Source organism: Planococcus citri, chromosome 3 (genome assembly GCF_950023065.1).
Source record: "Planococcus citri chromosome 3, ihPlaCitr1.1, whole genome shotgun sequence".
Classification (NCBI taxonomy): Eukaryota; Metazoa; Arthropoda; class Insecta; order Hemiptera; family Pseudococcidae; genus Planococcus; species Planococcus citri.
Genome location: NC_088679.1, coordinates 8,520,752 through 8,540,281, shown reverse-complemented (window position 1 = coordinate 8,540,281; position 19,530 = coordinate 8,520,752). Strand labels below are relative to the sequence as shown.

Here is a 19,530-nt window from a genome sequence, read left to right as displayed (position 1 = left end):
AGATGTGAAATAACTATCGATTCCTACTAATTTGAAAATGATGGATTTAAAAAATATCGATTCTCAGCCATCTTAGCTTGAAAATTTTGAAAAAAAAATATCACAAAAAAGTTTACAGAATGATAGAGTGTGATGTTTTGAAATTTTAACCATGTTTGGGTCCTGGAGAGAGGTTAATATAGTAGTTTTGAAAAAGTTACAGTCATTTGTGCTAGTCTCAAAAGAATTTTTTTTTAGTTTCTCGCCCCATAAACTGAGGAAATATATATATATTTTTTGGAACAAATTGAGGAGGAGTTAGAACGAAAAAACCACAGGATCCATATCCCCCCCCTCATGGGGTACCTTCACCTCCACCCCGGTGCTAAAAGTTTTTCTGATTGTCTAATTCAATTCAAAATTAAGTCTTCGTTGCATTTTGGCAAAAATCCTTCAACATTTTGGGGGGGGGGAGCACAGTGGGCTGTGACACCCTCAAAACGGGCGTAATTCAAAAACTTACAATAAACCCAAAAACAATTGTAAAATGATATCCTCCCTTATGTTTTTGGGGCCGCAGAATACGAATTTGACAATATTTTTTTTGTAGGGGTATGGGGTGGGGGGGGGGTCAAGGGGGTCAAAAATTCAAAATTTGACCATAATGACGTGTGATATGTCGAAATGTATGTTTTCGAGGGTGTAGATTACGAATCTGACAATATTTTTTTTGTAGGGGTGAATGGTGGGGGATGAAAGGGGTGAAAACGGTGAATAATTCAAAATTCGATTATAATGACGTGTGATATGTCGAAATGTATGTTTTTGAGGGTGTAGATGACGAATTTGGCAATACTTTTTTCGTAGGAGTGAATGGTGGGGGATGAAGGGGGTGAAAACAGCGAAAAATTCAAAATTTGACTATAATGACGTGTGATATGTCAAAATGTACGTTTTCGAGGGTGTAGGAGGGGTGAAGGGTGGGGGATGAAGAATTTTCTGTTGGGGAGCCGTCAAAGTCCCACTAAGACAAAAATTTGTAACTTTTTAACAAAATTCACTACGATTTTTCACTACAATCGACTATGGGGGACGTTGGGTCACTTTCGGTCAAAAATGGCAATTGACATCTTGAAATACACTATCTCAAGTATTACCAGCCACTGGAATTTCCCGTGAGAGTACGTGAGAAAATTTGTTCTATTCCAATTTGTGCAGCCGAGTAGGAGAAAAACGGGTTTCAAGATGAATCTTATCTCTATAATTACTTTATAAAAACTAAAATCCAGTAAATTGGTGGAAAGTACTTTCTTTCAGTTGAATTATTCATACTTGGTACATTTTGACGTATCACACATCATTATAATCAAATTTTGAATTTTTCACCGTTTTTACCCCCTTCATCCCTCACCATTCACCCTATGAAAAAAATATTGTCAGATTCGTGATCTACACCCTCGAAAACATACATTTCGACATATCACACGTCATTATGGTCAAATTTTGAATTTTTGACCCCCTTTACCCCCCACCCCCCACCCAATACCCCTACAAAAAAAATATTGTCAAATTCGTATTCTGCGACCCCAAAAACATAAGGGAGGATATCATTTTACAATTGTTTTTGGGTTTATTGTAAGTTTTTGAATTACGCCCGTTTTGAGGGTGCTCACAGCCCACTGTGGGGAGGGGGGGTTCATCATATTTAATAATTACCTATATACCTAATTATATAACAGATCTGATCAGTTCAATAAGAATCCAAGTTAATATCCTTTGCTCCCCTCTTCAGTATGACTTTCTTCAGATAGGTACTTTCGAAAATATCTAAAACACAATTAGGAAACACTTTGTGTTGATATTTATACCTGGATAGCTATAAGTACTGTAAGTATTTACAATTGCCAGAAAAAAATTCATATGTAGGTAATATTATGTCAACATAAGTACCCGTTCGGTAATATTTAACTGGAGCACATGAAAAAGGTTTCTTCAAAATTGATAATTCAATTAAGAGGATTACTTTACTTTGAAGCAATGAAACCAAGCGAACAATTTAGTGGGCCGTTTGTCTTAACAAGCAGGTAGCATTAATCGTTCGTATTCCTTTACAGGTGGAAATATGTCTTGAACATATTTATCGATTTTGTAACGTTGCATTTTATTTTTAATACATTATATTTATTAGTTACTTGGTATTTTTTTTTCTAAAGCAGATACCTGCACGCGACGTTTTTCATTTTATTTCGATGATTTTGGATTGAATTATTTTTTTCTGCCTTTTTTTGAAGTTCGTGATTTTTTTTAAATTCGCGTTTTTCCACTTTAATGTACATTTCTTACATTTTCAATCGGTTGAACATTTTATGGCATTCTGAAAACGAATATTTCGCTAATTTATTTCGGCTCGATTTTGATTGGTAGTTTTTAAAAATGAGGTTCACAACTACTACTTTGGCATACGATGGCGGTATGGATTTTGGAAACGAGACGGTGGTCGATAAAGTTCCGGCAGATTTGATGCATATGGTCGATCCTCATTGGTGAGTGATAAATACGATCTCGAATATATAGCCTGTTGCTCTTGTTAAATACCTATCTATTTAGAGTATCAAAACACCTATCTAGCTGAAACTACTTTGATGAAATTTTATCCAGGTACCAATTCCCTCCGTTGAATCCAACGTGGCATAAAATGCTGGCTTTTTTCATGTTCGTCGTCGGTATGGCATCGTTTTTCGGAAACGGACTGGTAGTTTATATTTTCACGACGACTAAATCTCTACGCACACCTTCGAATTTACTAGTAGTCAACTTGGCCTTTTCGGATTTCTGCATGATGTTTTGTATGTCACCGGCGATGGTGTATAATTGTATGTACGAAACGTGGTCTTTAGGTATGAAAAATTTCTGCCTAAGTTAAGGGGGGCGCGAGGGTGTCATTCCATAGCTGAAAATTAAGCGGTAATTTTTTTCATTAGGACCGTTTGCTTGCGAATTGTACGGAATGACTGGGTCTTTATTCGGTAATACGTCTATTTGGACTATGGTTTTGATCGCTCTAGATCGTTATAACGTTATTGTCAAGGTAAGATTTTGATTAGATTTTATTTTTAAATGTTCCATTTAAAGTTCAATTCGATCGAATATAACGATTGGAGCATTTTACAGGGTTTGGCAGCGAAACCTATGACGGTGAAAACGGCCTTTTATAGGATTTTATTCATCTGGTTCCACGGTTTGCTTTGGACATTGTTCCCAATGTGGGGATGGAACAGGTATGTGATTGTATTACTCTGAAAGTACCTACAATAAGCAAAAATATTGGTGACGTTGCTGAAAATTTTTCAATCGATGCTATAGATGAAAATCAACGTGATGATAGTGCCAGGTGGAATGCTATGGTAAAATTGAGACGAGTGTGCCGATCAAAAATTATGAATACTTGCCTATATGTATTTTATGTATGGCAACACTGTATGCGTAAATTCTCATTCGGTGCCACTTGATAAAAATTATGACGTAATTTTTAAGTATACCTATACCTACATAATTATTTTAATGGATAGCTAAAAACCTGTTGATTGAGAACGATATTGTGGCTAGCTTAAATATATTCATGGTTTTTGAATAAGGTATTGATACCTAACGTTGGGTTTTAAATTTCAAGTCTTCGTAACTCCTGTGGTACCTATCTTTTTATTTTATAAAATGATACTAGGTACCTATATCGGATTCGATGCTACATTAGAATTAATTTTCGTTGTGGAAATAATCGAAAAAGAAATGAATTTTTGTTGTCTTTTCATTTGACAGATATGTACCAGAAGGAAATATGACGGCTTGCGGAACTGATTACTTGACGAAAACGTGGCTAAGTCGAAGTTACATTCTGGCGTACGCGGTTTTCGTATATTTCGGACCACTTCTAATCATCATTTGGGCTTACAGTTACATTGTGAAGGTATGTATTTGCGCTCCAAAAACCAATAAATGTTGTACTGTTGGTACCATATGTTAGATATAAGTAATAAGTAGTTTTGTATGTACATTTTCTAGGCAGTATCAGCACATGAGAAAAACATGAGAGAACAGGCTAAGAAAATGAACGTTTCGTCATTGAGATCGGGAGGAAATGATGATGGGAAAAGTCAAAGTGCAGAAATCAAATTAGCCAAAGTAAGATACTGTTTTACCTATCTAATTACTTACCTATAGTAACCTTGAGTACCTATTCAAGTTAGAAGGTGCTGCAACCGAAAGTTGAAGACTGTATAGTTTCTAATGCAGTATAATTTTCAGGAATTCAGGATCTTGTGGTTTTTGAATTTTTACCCACCTATTTGAAAACAGTAGGGTTTTTTGATACAAAAAATTAGGTTTTATTGGCCATTTTTTAGTTTTTTTTCCTTTTTTCTGGTTGACTATCTAAATTTCCTTCTTGCCCCAGTATTCGAGGAACTTCATTCCCTCGTCGTCAATAGTTTGGTCCAATTTTGCCGCGTCGAAGTCGCCATATAATCGAAACTTGGAGAAAGGTGCTGCTTTGTACCTTGTTGTAATCTAATCAAATCAAATCAAATCGTTTATTGCTGTGGACAGCTTTAGCTGTATTTACAATGTCAATAAACTAGGTATTAATTACAATATTAACATAGTTGGTATTGCCGGAGGGGGGGGGGGTGTGAATCGAAAATACAGATACGTAATTAAATTATACAAAATATTAAGAAATACTCTTTTGTGAGAAAAATAAGTTTGAAATGAGAAAAAAAGGGAAAATTAACACAAAACCAAAAAAAAAAAGAAAAAAACATATTATGAGATACAGCTCATGAAAACACAGTAGGTAAAATACTCTTATGTGAGAACAATAGAAAGTTTAAAATAGAATAGCACACAAAAAAAATAGTTCAAATAACAAGAGATTAATAAAAATTACAGTAGGAAAACAACTTAATAATCTAGCTGAAACATTTCTTCAACACTGTAGAACGCATATCTCTGTAGCCAATATTTGAGTTCATTTTTGAAAATTTTTTTGGGTACTATATTTTTTAGCTCCTGTGGTATTTTGTTTTAAATTTCTGAGGCGATGAAATCAATGTTATTTTGCATATTTTTCGTTCTTAAATTTTCACTTTTGGCTAAATTTCTAAATCGTGTTTCATATGTATGAGAAGGTACCTTAAAATTTATTTTTCCATTCTTTACCATAATACATTATTGAAGAATGTACTCACATGCATGCTGCTGGCACCCATGTGAAAAAATACCATTGGTTTTCATAGAGAAACCAATGGTACAAAACCATATAGTATTTTCGGACACATTTACCAATGGTATTTTACCAATGGTACAAAACCATTCCTTTTAAAAACTGGAGTTTTCTTCATTTCTCTGTACCAAAATAGTCAAAAATTGCTAAAATGCACTTTCCCAGTAAAATGAAGCACTAAAATTCAATTTTGAAATTTTTCTAAATTGAAAAAATTTGTGCCCCAGGTAGGGTTCAAACCCACGTCCTCTGCATTCCACCCATTTACCATTAGTTTCACCAACTGCTCTACCTACTCGGCCACCTCGCTCCATGAACAAAGGGGCAATTTTTGAACTTACATGCATGTTAAAATTGAACTTAGAAATTTCTTGTATAGAACAAACTTCATCAATTTATTTATTCAACACAAATTTAAAAATTTCTGAGAAAATTAAATAATTTCTACAGAATGATTTCATTCTAATAATACCATTTTGATAATTTTTTTGTAATTTTGAAGACATTTTTACATTATTTTAGGCATTTTTTGAGAGAATTTTCCTCAAATTTTGTATTTTCTTCACTAACTTTGATCATTTTGAAATGTTGTTGTGGTATTTTGAGCAATCTTTTGTGAAATTTTTCAATCATCAAATCATAAACGGTTTTTTATTTAAAAATGCGTGATAAAATAAAAATTGTACAAAATTTTACAAAAAATTGTAGCTCAAAATACCACAACAACAGTTCAAAATGATCAAAATTGGTAAAAAAAATACAAAATTTGTGAATAATTCTCTCAAAAAATGCCTAAAATAATGTAAAAATATCTTTAAAATTACAAAAAAATAATCAAACAGGTATCCGCTTTTCTTAAGCATAATTTTATCCCATTTTCCATGCATAAAAATAAAATTTCCAGAAAATTACTTGAAATTTTGCTTTTCTTACACTTGAAAATCTTGTTTTGCCCTCCTTTTTGAGAAAACTGCAGTTTTCCAAAATAAAACTAATGGTTTTCAAGAAACCATTGAGTTTATACCAATGGTTAATTAGAAACCTATGGTGAACCATTGGTTGAAGTTTTGAACCAATGGTTTTTACTTATGGTAAACTGATAAACCATTGGTGATTAAACAACCATTAGTTTTTACTGTAAGTATGGTGAATGTAGGAACCATTGGTAATTTAAAAACCATTGAGTTAATACTAATGGTAAGCTTATAAACCTATGGTAAACCATAAGTATTACGAAAAAACCTATGGTATTATTGAAAACCAATGGTATTTTTTCACATGGGCAGTATTTTATTTTCAATAAAGACTGGTCTACAGGATTCTCTTTGATGTTTTCGAAACATTATTCTTAGAACTCTTTTTTGTATTAGAAGTACAGGATGGAGTAGGCTGTGGTTACCACCCCAAAGTGCTATTCCATAGCTCAGATTAGAGTGAAATAGGCCAAAGTATGCGATTTTTAAAGTATGAGAGTGTGTAATTTCTTGGAGTTGTCTTATCAAATAGGTATAGGTGGAGAGTTTTTTGATTAAATGGTCAACTTGGTTATTCCATTTTAAGTTAGAATCTAAGTATTATAACTCCCAAAAATTTAGTTGATTCAATTATCCTGTAATTTTCAGTTATAGAGGGAGGTACCTTTCCAAATCCCAGAAAATGTGTTTTATTTAAATTTAATATCATTTTGTTTGCTGAAAACCAAGCTATCAACTTATAATGTAATCACTGTCAACACCTTCATTTATTTCTAGTAGAGCTGTTGTATCATCAGCAAATTCTGTAAGACTATATCCAAAATAGGTTGATAGATCATTGATATAAATAATGAAGAACAGTGGGCCTAAGATAGCCGCTTGCATAATAGGTTCTGCATCAGAAAATGTGCTATTGTTAATTTTTACAATTTGGACTCTATTAGACAGGTTGCTTTTGACCCAATCTGATAGTGTTCCTCTGACACCATATTTCTCCAATTTTTCTAGCAGAATTTTATGGTCCACCCTATCAAAAGCCTTGGATAAGTCATAAAGAATTGCCAATAGGCTTTTCTTCTGTTGGAGACCATTCAATACCTCATGAACAAATTTATAGATTGCAGAAGTGGTATTCATATTTTTCCTAAAGCCAAACTGTGATGGGTGGAGTAAGTTATATTTTTCAAAGAAGGCTGCTAATCTTCATCAGCCAAGTGCTATCTGTGTAGGTTGGATTTTGAGCATGTTGTTCCACTTCTCAGTCTATTTAGCGTTTTCCATGGGTTGTATTTCAATTGGCTGCCATGAGGCAATGATTTGCTCATATAGTGTGGCTTCTCGATGCTGTATTCCAGATTTGACACCTCTCAACTTCAGCAGGAGCACTTATTTCAATAACTGTTTTCAAGAAACTGTGTCTGGATCAGGGCTGTTGAATTACAATAATTTATTTGCTGGTAAAATATGGTTGTGAAATACGGTATTTTACAGTATTTATGGTATTTTACCAGTTTGGATATGAAGAGTTATTTGTAGTTTGATTTTGAAGTTCTGAACTTCTGACCTACCTCTGAAGTAACTTTTCATCTGCTTTAGGTGTTATTAGAGATTATAGGAAATTTTCTGTGAAAATTTTTTGGAAATTTATGGGGAAAATTTTTAGTAAGTTTCAAATCATAAATTTCCATGGAAATTTGGAAGAAAAGATATAACAAAAAAGTGTATAATTTGGCTTTTTGGTAAATTATGGTAAAATACGGTAATAAACTTTTGGCAAAATACTGTAAAATACCACAGTAATTTACCATAAGTTACCTTACAGCCCTGGTCTGGATTCTAGTCTGCTGTCTGGTAATTCCTTGTAGTGGTACATGGGGTGTGAGCAGGGCTGTTGAATTACCATAATTATTTGCTGGTAAAATATGGTATTTTACTGTATTTTACCAATTTGGATATGATGCATTATTTTTGATAGTTTGACTTTGAAGTTCTGAACTTCTGACCTGCCTCTGAAGTGAATTTTCATCTGTTAGGTGTTATTAGAGATTAAGTATAGGGAATTTTCCATGAACATTTTTTGAAAATTTATAGGAAAAATTTTTGGTAGCTTTCAAATCATAAATTTCCATGGAAATTTGGAAAGTTATGAAGGAAAGTGTGTTCAATTTTGCTATTTGGTAAATTATGATAAAATACAGTAATAAACTTTTGTTGAAATACTGTCAAATACCATAAAAAACCGCCGTAATTTACCGGCATAAATTACCTTACAGTCGTGGGTGTGAGGGTTATCTGGGTTATGTGTTGCATCAGAGCTGTGGGTCCGAAACAATCCTGAAATTGGAACTGATTAACTCCTGATTGAAAATTTAAATACAATCCCTGTTGGCAAAATTGGAATCGTAACCGTAACGAACTATGTTCGGTAACTTTTAAGTTTTTATTTTTTATTAAAAATAAATTTCGGTTTCGCGATATATATATTGTTGGTTACGTATAAAATGGTTTTTTGTTCTTTTCGTAAAATCGCGTAAACAGTTGGCTGTTAAATTATCGTTGTTTTTTCGTTGTTTTCGTTAGTTAATAAGTTCGTTCGCGTTATTATTGATTTAATCGTTGAGTTATAAAGTTATCAAGTCGAGCATAAAGCTCTGTTTTTGTTGTTGTTATTTTCCTTCGGGTCAATAACCTAGAATTATAAATAAATTTTTTTTTATTTTAATTCTGTGTACGATGTCTGTTCGATTTGTTCGAGTTAATAGATATCTTTTAGTCTGATATTTTCCAGTCAAAGGGAATTTATCGTTCAATCCCAAAATCGAAATCGTTATTTTTTTTGATCACGAAACCTGGAAACCAAGAAAATTCCGAAAACGATATAATTTTGAACCCAAAAAGGCGAAAATAATCGCAGAATTGGAACAAAATTGTTTCAGTTTCAGCTAGGATTTCAATTTTTGTCTTTTTTCCGCAATTTTATTTTGATAAATTGTCATCTGTCGAACTCGTATTTCGAAGATTGTCATCGATATGTACAAAGGTCCGAAGGAGTTCTTGGAGGCATTTTATACGCTAGTCAACGATATGGAGAGTTTGGACGTGAAATTGACTCCATCGGAAATCTATACGTATCTGATCAACGCGTTAGGCAACTCGCCTAAGTACGAGTCAGTGCGTATGACTGCTCGAGGACTAGTTCACGTCACAGCTGGAGACCCAAATCCAAAAGTGATTTCGTTGTTGCTTTTGAGTTTGGAAGATGCCTCGAAGAACTCCTCGACTTCGAAGAGTTCGACAAGTACCGGTTCAGCAATGGCCGCATCCGATCAATCCGGTAATAAAAATAATAATAGTCGTAATCGTAATCGTAATAAGTCGCGTAATCGTAGTTCGAACTCGTCCGGTAATTCGTCGAACGGTAACGGTGATCATAGTGGTAGTAATGGCTTCGTACAAGCCAAAGATCGTACCTGCTATAAGTGTCACAAACGTGGCCATATGGCCAAGTCTTGTCGATCCGCCGGAGGGAATTATAGAAACGATACCAACCCTCGGGGAAGTATCGTTTGCTATCATTGCAATCTGACTGGGCATATCGGTCGAAACTGCCCACAGAACGGTGATTCGTCGCGTAATAATGGTGGTAACGGTTCGTCGAGTGGTACATCGGGTACGTCTGGTCCGTCAGGTTCGTCCGGTTCGTCAGGTCCTCGTCCGTCTATCGCGTTAGGTCTTTTTCCGTCGTCATCTGGAAAAAAAGAAAATTTCTCGTTAGATGAAGGTCGTAGTCGTAATATCGTAGATGAATTCGTTAAAAATAGTGTCGGTCGTAGTAGTTTCGGTGACAGTGTTGCGATTTCTAATTTCGGAAATTCGCGTAACGTAAATATCGGGTCGAACTATTTTTTAGGTGACTCGACTGCTTTGAATCTCGGTGAAGAAAATGCATACGTCGAGACAAACGACGACGATGGCGTCGATTTTATCACGTTTGTCGTCGATAGTGGCGCGACGTCGCATTTTCTGAAACATCGTGGAGTCTTGCACGATGAGAGGAAAATAAACGAAAGTTTACAATCCGCTCATTGTGAAGTCTCTTTGATCAAAGGAGGAGTAGGTCGATTGAGAGTTCTAGCCGATGACGGAAACGTCTATTGGTTGAACGAGGTATACTACGTACCTAGTCTTTCTTTTAGTCTTCTGTCCGTGTCGAAAATCGTAGCGAATGGTTATCGTTTCTTCTTCGATGAAGATCCTCGTTTGGTCGATCCTGCGGGAAATTTAGTGTCAAAATTAGTACTTAATGATAATGGATTGTATACGATTCAATTTATGATAAATATACCTCCTATTTTGTACTCCTGTTCCAATTATTCATCTGCGTTAATTTCTGACGATAGTAATGACTCGACAAATGTAGGTAATACTTCGACGACGATAGGTAATGATTCTGGTGTTGTAGTTTCGAACGTTTCAAGTGTAGGTATAGGAAATACCAGTACGTGCAGTGACAGTGATGTAAATCTGAAAAATAAAAAGAAAGTAAATAAGTTGAAAGGTGAAGGTGACATCTGGCATCGTAGGTTGGCTCATACGAGCAAGACGGTACTAGATAAGATTTCTGAGTTACGTGGATGTGATTGCCCACCCTTCAATCAGTGTCAAATTTGCTGTAAAGCAAAACAAAAGAAACATACCTACGATTCGAGTAGGTATAGGTATCCGAATCCGCTCGATCTCATTCATATTGACGTAATGGGTCCTATTACAGAAGGACTAGAAGGCGAGCGATATTTGATTGGCTTCGTAGATGACTGTACGAGATGGGGAGTAACGTTCGGAATGAGAAGTAAAGCCGAAGTAGGTACCTACCTGAAAAAATTTGTAAATATTAGTGAAACGTTATGGAGTACGAAAGTGAAGCGTATCAGGTGCGATAACGCTAGTGAATTTATCGGAGGTACCTTTAAAGAGTTCGTTGATGAAAAAGGCATATCGATGCAGAACAGTGAGCCTTATGAAAAGCAGCATAATGGCACCGTCGAGCGTTTCTTCCGAACCATCCAAGAAAAAATGCGAGCTTTATTGTACGAAGGAGGTTTAACGAATAAATTCTGGCTTTACGCTGCATACACAGCGAACTACGTGTACAATCGTTTACCGCATTCTGCCTTGAACGATCTGTCACCGTACGAGCTGTGGAATCGTCGAAAGCCGGATTTATCGAGAGTGAGATTGTTTGGAAGCGTTGCACGAGTTCTGGTACCGCCTGAAAAGAGAAAGAAAACTGATGAGAAGTCGATCGATATGGTTTTACTCGGTTTTACAGAGACAGGTTATGTATTGTACGATGTTTTACGTAATAAATTCACGAATTCGAGCTGTGTAGAAGTAGACGAAACGCGTAAGATACACGATGTTATTAACGATCATTTGTTAAAAACATCGGTATCAGTGAGTGTAAGCGATGTAAATATCGTACCTACGGTTACACCGGTAAGTAACGCTGATTCAGCTCCTGGTTGTTCCAATTGGATAAACCCAGATGAGCTGACTGAAGCCGAACGTAGCGGTGATAATTTGGTAGATCGTAGTTTGATCGATACATCTTCTTCAGATGAACGTAGCGACGATTTTGCTTGCTTTGCACTCGCTGGGGTCGATGACCTTACGTATGAAGAAGCATTAAACGGTCCTGAGTCGAAATTTTGGCGTGTAGCGATAGATGAAGAGTTAAAAGCGATGGAGATCAAAGACGTTTGGTATTCAGCATCTGAAAAAAGCGTAAATAAAGAGAATTATTCGAAAGTAGACAGTAAGTGGGTTCTAAAGAAAAAAATCAACTGGAATGGTGGGGTGAAATTTAAGGCGAGATTGGTGTTGCGTGGTTTCAAAGACAATCATTTCTATGAATTGGATGAAATATACGCGCCAACACCTAATCAACCGATAATACGCTCGATGCTCAATCTAGCTATGGTCAACAAGTGGCAGTTGAGACAGCTAGATGTGAGTACTGCATTTCTCAATGGAGATATAAACCAAGGTATTATGTTCAACCCACCGAAAGGGACTAACGAAGAAAAAGGTGTTGTATATATTCTTAAACGTTCGTTATATGGATTAAAAACGAGTCCCAAGTCATGGAACGCAAAATTGAACGAGTATTTACTTTCGCTCGGTTTCGTAAGGAGCAAAGTTGATCCGTGTGTCTACTTCGATGCCGAAAATCCTCTACGTTGCGTTTTTGTCGTTTACGTGGACGATTTTCTAATTACAGGTTGCGATGATCGTCTTATTGAGTGGTTGGTCAAGCGTTTGAATGAGCGTTTTGGAATAAGAGATCTGCAACAATGTAAGAAATTTATTGGTATGGAAATTAATCGTAGTAAAGACAAGTTAGAAGTTCATCAAAACACGTATATCGAGCAATTAGTTAGTGACTACGGGCTGTCTAATTCGAATAGTATTTCAACTCCTATGGAACCGAACTTGAAGATTACAAATCTCAAGCTCGATAAAAGTTATGAAACCAAAGTGCGTGGTCTCTTAGGAAGTTTGAGTTACATAGCAAGGGGAACACGTCCTGATATTGCCTTTGCTGTAAACTTTCTAAGCAGATACCAGCACTTGGCAAATAAGGAGCTATTCGAATACAGCAAGCGTATCTTAAGGTATCTACGTAGTACGTTAGACGTGAAACTTACTTACGTAATACCTGAAGTAGTCGATAAACACTCTGTAAGAGTGTACGTAGATTCGGACTTCGCTGGTGATTGTTTAGATAGGAAGTCAACATCTGGAATTTTCGTGTTACATTATGGCAACGTTATTGACTGGGTAGTCAAGAAACAAAATTGTGTTAGTCTTTCGTCGTGTGAAGCGGAGTATGTTGCTTTAAGTTCATCTGGTAAGGAGGTTTTGGCTTGGCGAAATTTATTTCTTGAATTGGAAGTTCGTATTGACACCGTACCGGTGTACTGCGATTCTAACGCAGCGATTGCTGTAGCGAACACGGTCGAATCAAAACGTACCAGACATATAGATGTCTGTTATCATCATATACGCGATTTAGTCACGAAACAGATAATATACTTGCAAAAGATATCTTCGGCAGATCAACTTGCCGATATTTTGACCAAAGCCACTACACGTACCGTATTCGATAGACTCTGTGAGTCATTGTTTAATGCTTAAATTAAGTTTTCGAGTCGATTTTTATGTAATTTAAGTATAATTAAACTGAAATTTTGCTGTAAAAATATTTTGTTTCAAAGTGTTTACAAACACCGGTATTGATAAGAAGCAACAAGTTTTACGTTTATTTTAGTGGTACGCGTGTTAGGGAAAATATTTTTATGGTGGGGTGTTGGCAAAATTGGAATCGTAACCGTAACGAACTATGTTCGGTAACTTTTAAGTTTTTATTTTTTATTAAAAATAAATTTCGGTTTCGCGATATATATATTGTTGGTTACGTATAAAATGGTTTTTTGTTCTTTTCGTAAAATCACGTAAACAGTTGGCTGTTAAATTATCGTTGTTTTTTCGTTGTTTTCGTTAGTTAATAAGTTCGTTCGCGTTATTATTGATTTAATCGTTGAGTTATAAAGTTATCAAGTCGAGCATAAAGCTCTGTTTTTGTTGTTGTTATTTTCCTTCGGGTCAATAACCTAGAATTATAAATAAATTTTTTTTTATTTTAATTCTGTGTACGATGTCTGTTCGATTTGTTCGAGTTAATAGATATCTTTTAGTCTGATATTTTCCAGTCAAAGGGAATTTATCGTTCAATCCCAAAATCGAAATCGTTATTTTTTTTGATCACGAAACCTGGAAACCAAGAAAATTCCGAAAACGATATAATTTTGAACCCAAAAAGGCGAAAATAATCGCAGAATTGGAACAAAATTGTTTCAGTTTCAGCTAGGATTTCAATTTTTGTCTTTTTTCCGCAATTTTATTTTGATAAATTGTCATTTTGTCCCTTGGTGGCCTAGCAGGTAGAGCTGTGGACCTCAGGTACCCAGTTAGAATCCAGCTACAGAAGCAAGCTTGTGCGTGTAATTAAAAAATCTTAGGTGCACTTATCAACATTGCATGCCAAGTACCAGGGACCACTGGCCATTAGTCAAGCTAACAGATCACACACGCCATCTGTTAGCAGAATCAAAAAGCTGAAACTATTTGTAGTTTGAGTGTCTATAGCTAGGTCAACACTGAGGAGCTCAGGGTCTCTAAACAACTCAGCTAGCTCCTAAGTGTTTGTGTAGATGATGTAACTATAGTAAGCAAGTGGGAAACGTAATAGTGGAAGCTAGATAATGAATTTCCATGAGATACATAATCAACGCGATAGAGGCAACACCAACATAAAGGATGTAAGCCCAAATACCCAATTTAGCATAAGGATAAGAGTTGATTTGTACACAATACCACCTCAAGCAGTTATACGACTCAATGATGATGAAATTGTCATTTTACATCATTTATCATCATTCATTCAGATTATAATGAAAATTACTTGACAAATTAAACAAAATATGCATTTAAAACGTTAAACTTTTACACCATCAGATTCCCCATGTCAAAACGTCCCATTTTTTAGACCCCTTGCAGAGTTCATTAGTCAATTTGAGCTTGAAATTGGTTGAAATAAAAATCCGAAACTGAAACTAATTCATCCCTGGACCGAGACTATTTTTCAATCCCAAAATAAATCCTGAAACCAAAATGAAAATTTAGAAAAACAAATCCAATCCCAAAATTGTTTCAGTCCCACAGCTCTGGACTGCTGCTTTAGTTTTTTCTTCTCTGGCAGCCACTTCCCTACATACTTCTGGTGGTGCAATCCCCACAAGACAATGCAGTGCTGTGAGTGGAGTTGGTCTGAGGCACCCTGTTACCAAGCAACATGCTTCATTTTGGGGTGCATCAACTTTTTTAGCATGAGCTGATTGTCCCCTATTGGACATGCATATTTTGCAACAGTTGAATAACACAGTGCTAGCATGGATGTATGGTGCACCTGTGGTTTAGCTCCCCATCTACTGCCCATCAGCTTTCAAATTGGGTTTGTTCTTGCAGCCATTTTCATTTTGGTCTTTACACAGTGTTGCCAGGAAGTAAGTGATCTGTCCAGGGTTGCTCCAAGATATTTGGGATAGTCTGTGTGACTTGACACCATGTTTCCACATTGTATGTTGAGCTGTCTCTTGGCCTCACAGTTTTGCAGGTGGAATCAACAAGTTTCTGTCTTACGGTAGGTTTAGCCTCATGTGATTAGCTCTGTAGTATGCATCAAGTTCTTCTATTGCCTGATTCATCGTGTCTTCCACATGTACAAATGTGTCGCATTGTGCTATGAGGGCCAAGTCATCTGCATAAAGATAGTTGACAGGATTTTTGAGGTTATAAAGCTCATTTCTTTCATTTCATTTTCGGCCGTTTCCAGTATTTTGGAAAATTGGATTCAAATTACCTCAAAATTTAAGGAAGAGTACCAATAAGGCCATTTTTTTGGCACCAGTCAGTAATGGACTCGACCACTATTTTCAGGTGTTTTCATTCATCGTTAAGGATACCTACCGACTCGTACCTGGTGACGATTCTAGAAATTGAAATTTTGTAGGTCAATGATGAGTATAGATTTTTTTACTTGATTTCACCCGAACACAATATTAACTCCTGTGAGGTGAATATTCCATCTCAAAAATGCCAAGTTGTAACATGAGTAAGGAAAAATATATTTTTCGAAGTCAACAATAGTCTGATTTATTTCCACTTCATTCTAGGTACAATTTCCTCAAAATTGATCCCATCCTGGAAGATTGGACCTGAAAATTTCGAAAATGATTAGGGATAGGTGTGTGGAAACTGGAAATCCAACTACCTACCTATTCAAGGTCTGATCCTAATTTTTGCTCTCAGATAAAAAAACTGTAGCATGAATAATACATACCTATTCGTATGAGAATCTTTGACTTGAGGACTACATTAAAGGTCTGAGGCAGAGGAAAATCGAGTAGAAAAGTTACAATCAGCATCCTCAAAACCTGCATTCTCATTTCCAATGCTACAATTTTTAAAATTTCTGGGAATATCTCTCCAGTCGCCTCGTCCTCCTTTCTCTAATGCTTAATGCAGAATAGAGATAAAATCGATTGGAACGGGTTTAAATAATTGAGCCATTATCACTCCCCTCGCGTCTCAAAAATTGACACTGGTCCAGAGATCAGATGAGTACATACTTGAAAATTAGGACTCGGGAGTCTTTATCTGCAAGTCTTCAGAGAAGAAGACTCTTGAGTCTTGCGCGAGTCCGAGACTCGGAGTCGCATTCAATTCTCTTTTTTCAAGTCTTGGTTCAATCAAATCAAATTCATAAGTTTCTTGAATATTTTAATTTTGAGCTGAAAGTCACTGAGAAAAAGTTTTAGCTCAAGAGGTTCCTCTGGAAAGGAGAGTATGGTCTTCTGAGGTGGCATTTTCAAAAAAAAATCGTGGTTTTCTGCTCTGGCTCCTACTTCACCTCTTTTGCCAATCTTTTTCAGGAAAAATAGCTAGTATCAAAAAATTTTTTAAATTTATTTCATTTGGAGATTCTGAGTTGATCTAGGCAATTGTCATCAAAATCCAAGACCATTTTTGGGTTCTACTGGGCAGTTTTAAATTTTCACATCACCTATTTTTGAGTAAATTTGTGTTTTTGAATTTTTTTTCTCAAATATTTTCCATCAATTGAAATACCAAAACATCGAAAGAAATTTCTGATGCTGTGGAATAAGTCTGTATTTTGGAACGTAGTGTTACCCATTTTTTCTTCATTTTCAAAAAATTTCAAGGTCAAAAAACAAAAAACCTGTTTTCTCCCCTCCAAATTATTATAAAAGGTTGATTTTTGAATATGTTAGGTACACAACTTTTGATATTATATCGATTGTTTTTTAGTTTGGATTTTTTTTACTATTTTCGCTCCTCTCCACCCCCTCCCAAGAATTTATACAACCGCGAATTTTCAGTTAAGGCTATTTCTATTCAAACCCCTTCGACCACCTCTAAACCAAGCCTGAATATCAAATTCGAGCGAATTTCGGTGAAATGTCTCTAGCTGAAATATCGTTTTACATTTTATAGGTCGCTTTGATGACAATCTCTTTATGGTTTATGGCATGGACTCCTTACTTGATCATCAATTTTTCCGGCATCTTTGAATTATTAAGCATCAGCCCTCTGTTTACCATTTGGGGATCGGTGTTTGCCAAAGCGAATGCAGTGTACAACCCAATCGTGTACGCCATAAGGTAAATATTTTCATTTTCAAATTAATTTTTGCTCTATCCATCCCCTGCTTCCTCTCCATTTTACGGTTGTTTATCATACTCGAGGAACGAACATTGACTAAAAAGATGAACTGCGCATTTTCAGTCATCCGAAATATCGTATTGCTCTGAAGAAGAAAATACCAGTATTGGTGTGCGGTAAAGTATCCAGTGGCAGCGACACCACATCTACTGCTTCGGGAACCACAGTAGCAACAGTCAACCAGTAATGTGGAGATTTCCAGTATATTGTACTTTCGCTACGCGATGAAATATACAAATTTCACCAGTCGGGCCATTTTTTTTTGTGATATGTGCGCATTATTTAAGCTACAATCTGTAAAAGGGTATTGTGACTTTTTTTCATCAATTTTTTTTTTACGATGTTCAATTTTAACGGGCTAATAAGATCAGCACGACGATTTTAATATGCTAAAAATGTCACGCGTTTATCTCGTAAGAATTTTTTTTGTTTTTGTTTCCGTGTAAATAATTTTTTTTTTTTTTTTGCATATTTACGTACCATATAATGATAATTTTGAATAGAGAGAAAACACCATTGTTCTATATAAGTTCGATGATAATTAATTTTTAAGATTGTTTCGATTAAGAATTTATTATTTTATAAGTAGAAAATATTGATCGTTTAATTTAGTAAGTACCTTACATATTGTTGAAAATGTTGACCGTATCATTTTTCAAATACAAAAACAGCGACATCGGGTTGATTATTTTGACTAGATGTAGCATATGAGAAGCGGAGGGTGGACGGAATCACTTAAAGGTATCAGTCTCGTGCAGCGGAGGTCACTTTGACGAAAACTTTCACAATCGATGAGAATCCTTAGAAGAAAGTCCAATTAACCTTGCGAGTTATTTTACTTATTAGGTAGCCTTTGTAAAGTAATACAGTCGGTGAAAATTTACTGTACGTACTTATGAAATATGAAGGGATTCTTTTCGGATACATTTCATTGATTTATAGTCGTTACAATTACGAAGTAGATTATCGTTCATGGATACGGCTGCAATCTACATTAAAGTGATCCAATTCACGAAAAAAAAAAAAAAAAAATGAATTACATATTTTAAAAGTACGTACGATTTTGTAAAGTCAGCAGAAACTTTTAGAAAACTGCATTAAATTGCTTAAAAAATTTATGACTGAATTGAATTTGCAAAAGACTTGGAATGGATCGAGTTGCGAAAATGGTAGGTACATTATTCCTGTTTCATAAGATAAATCATGTAGGTATAAGATAGAACTTCCAAATTTTTTACGGAGACTTTAGACGCACTTGGAGCCCTACGAAAAGCTAAACAGTGTACATACCTATGAGGGGTCGATGATTACTAATTAGACATTATGCTGACGACGAAAATGCTGTTTATTAAACTCTATATTGTACTTTTGAACTTTAGAGTTCAACTTTTTGTGAAAAAAGTAATGAGCTTTCGGAAATTACCAACCCTGAATTCTCCATATTGAAAAATCCCATCGAAGATATTTCGTACATCATCTGAAGCTCGCTGTAAAGCTCGTAAAAAAAATTCCAAAGTTTTTGGTATTAGGAGTATCGAACCTCCTAATATTCTACTCTTATGTTCGCCTAATGAACTTGGTTTAATTTTGCAATAAATATACTTACTCAAAAATGACTAAAATTAGCAAATTTTAACTTTTCCAAAATTGAGCTTTTTGGTCAAATGAAAGCCAAATAGAATGTCCGAATAGTTGATTATCGCTAATTAAGCATCGTTCATCACGTCAAGCTCGTTTATATTAATCGATCGAGCTTTTTTGTACTTGAAAGTCCAACATTTTTGAAAAAATTCTTTATTTTGCAGGGAACTTTGAGCATTTTAGCAGTACCAACACCGGAAATGAATTCTCCGCATGTCGAACTCTATAAAGCTCACAAAATTGACTCAAAAGTTCAACTACATATTAGGAGTATTGAACCTCCTAATATTCTAT

The 19,530-nt window shown here is 35.4% G+C and overlaps 1 protein-coding gene across 1 annotated transcript; it reads left to right on the top strand.

Annotated features, from left to right (window-relative positions):
- Positions 1 to 2,032: 2,032 nt before the first annotated feature.
- Positions 2,033 to 18,271, top strand: LOC135840166 (rhodopsin-like). The gene is made up of 8 exons (XM_065356553.1): positions 2,033 to 2,522; positions 2,638 to 2,876; positions 2,961 to 3,067; positions 3,151 to 3,257; positions 3,796 to 3,943; positions 4,039 to 4,158; positions 17,368 to 17,534; positions 17,659 to 18,271. The coding sequence occupies exons 1-8, from the start codon at positions 2,413 to 2,415 to the stop codon at positions 17,780 to 17,782; spliced, it is 1,122 nt and encodes a 373-aa protein (XP_065212625.1). The 5' UTR covers positions 2,033 to 2,412; the 3' UTR covers positions 17,783 to 18,271.
- The last annotated feature ends 1,259 nt before the right edge of the window (positions 18,272 to 19,530 follow it).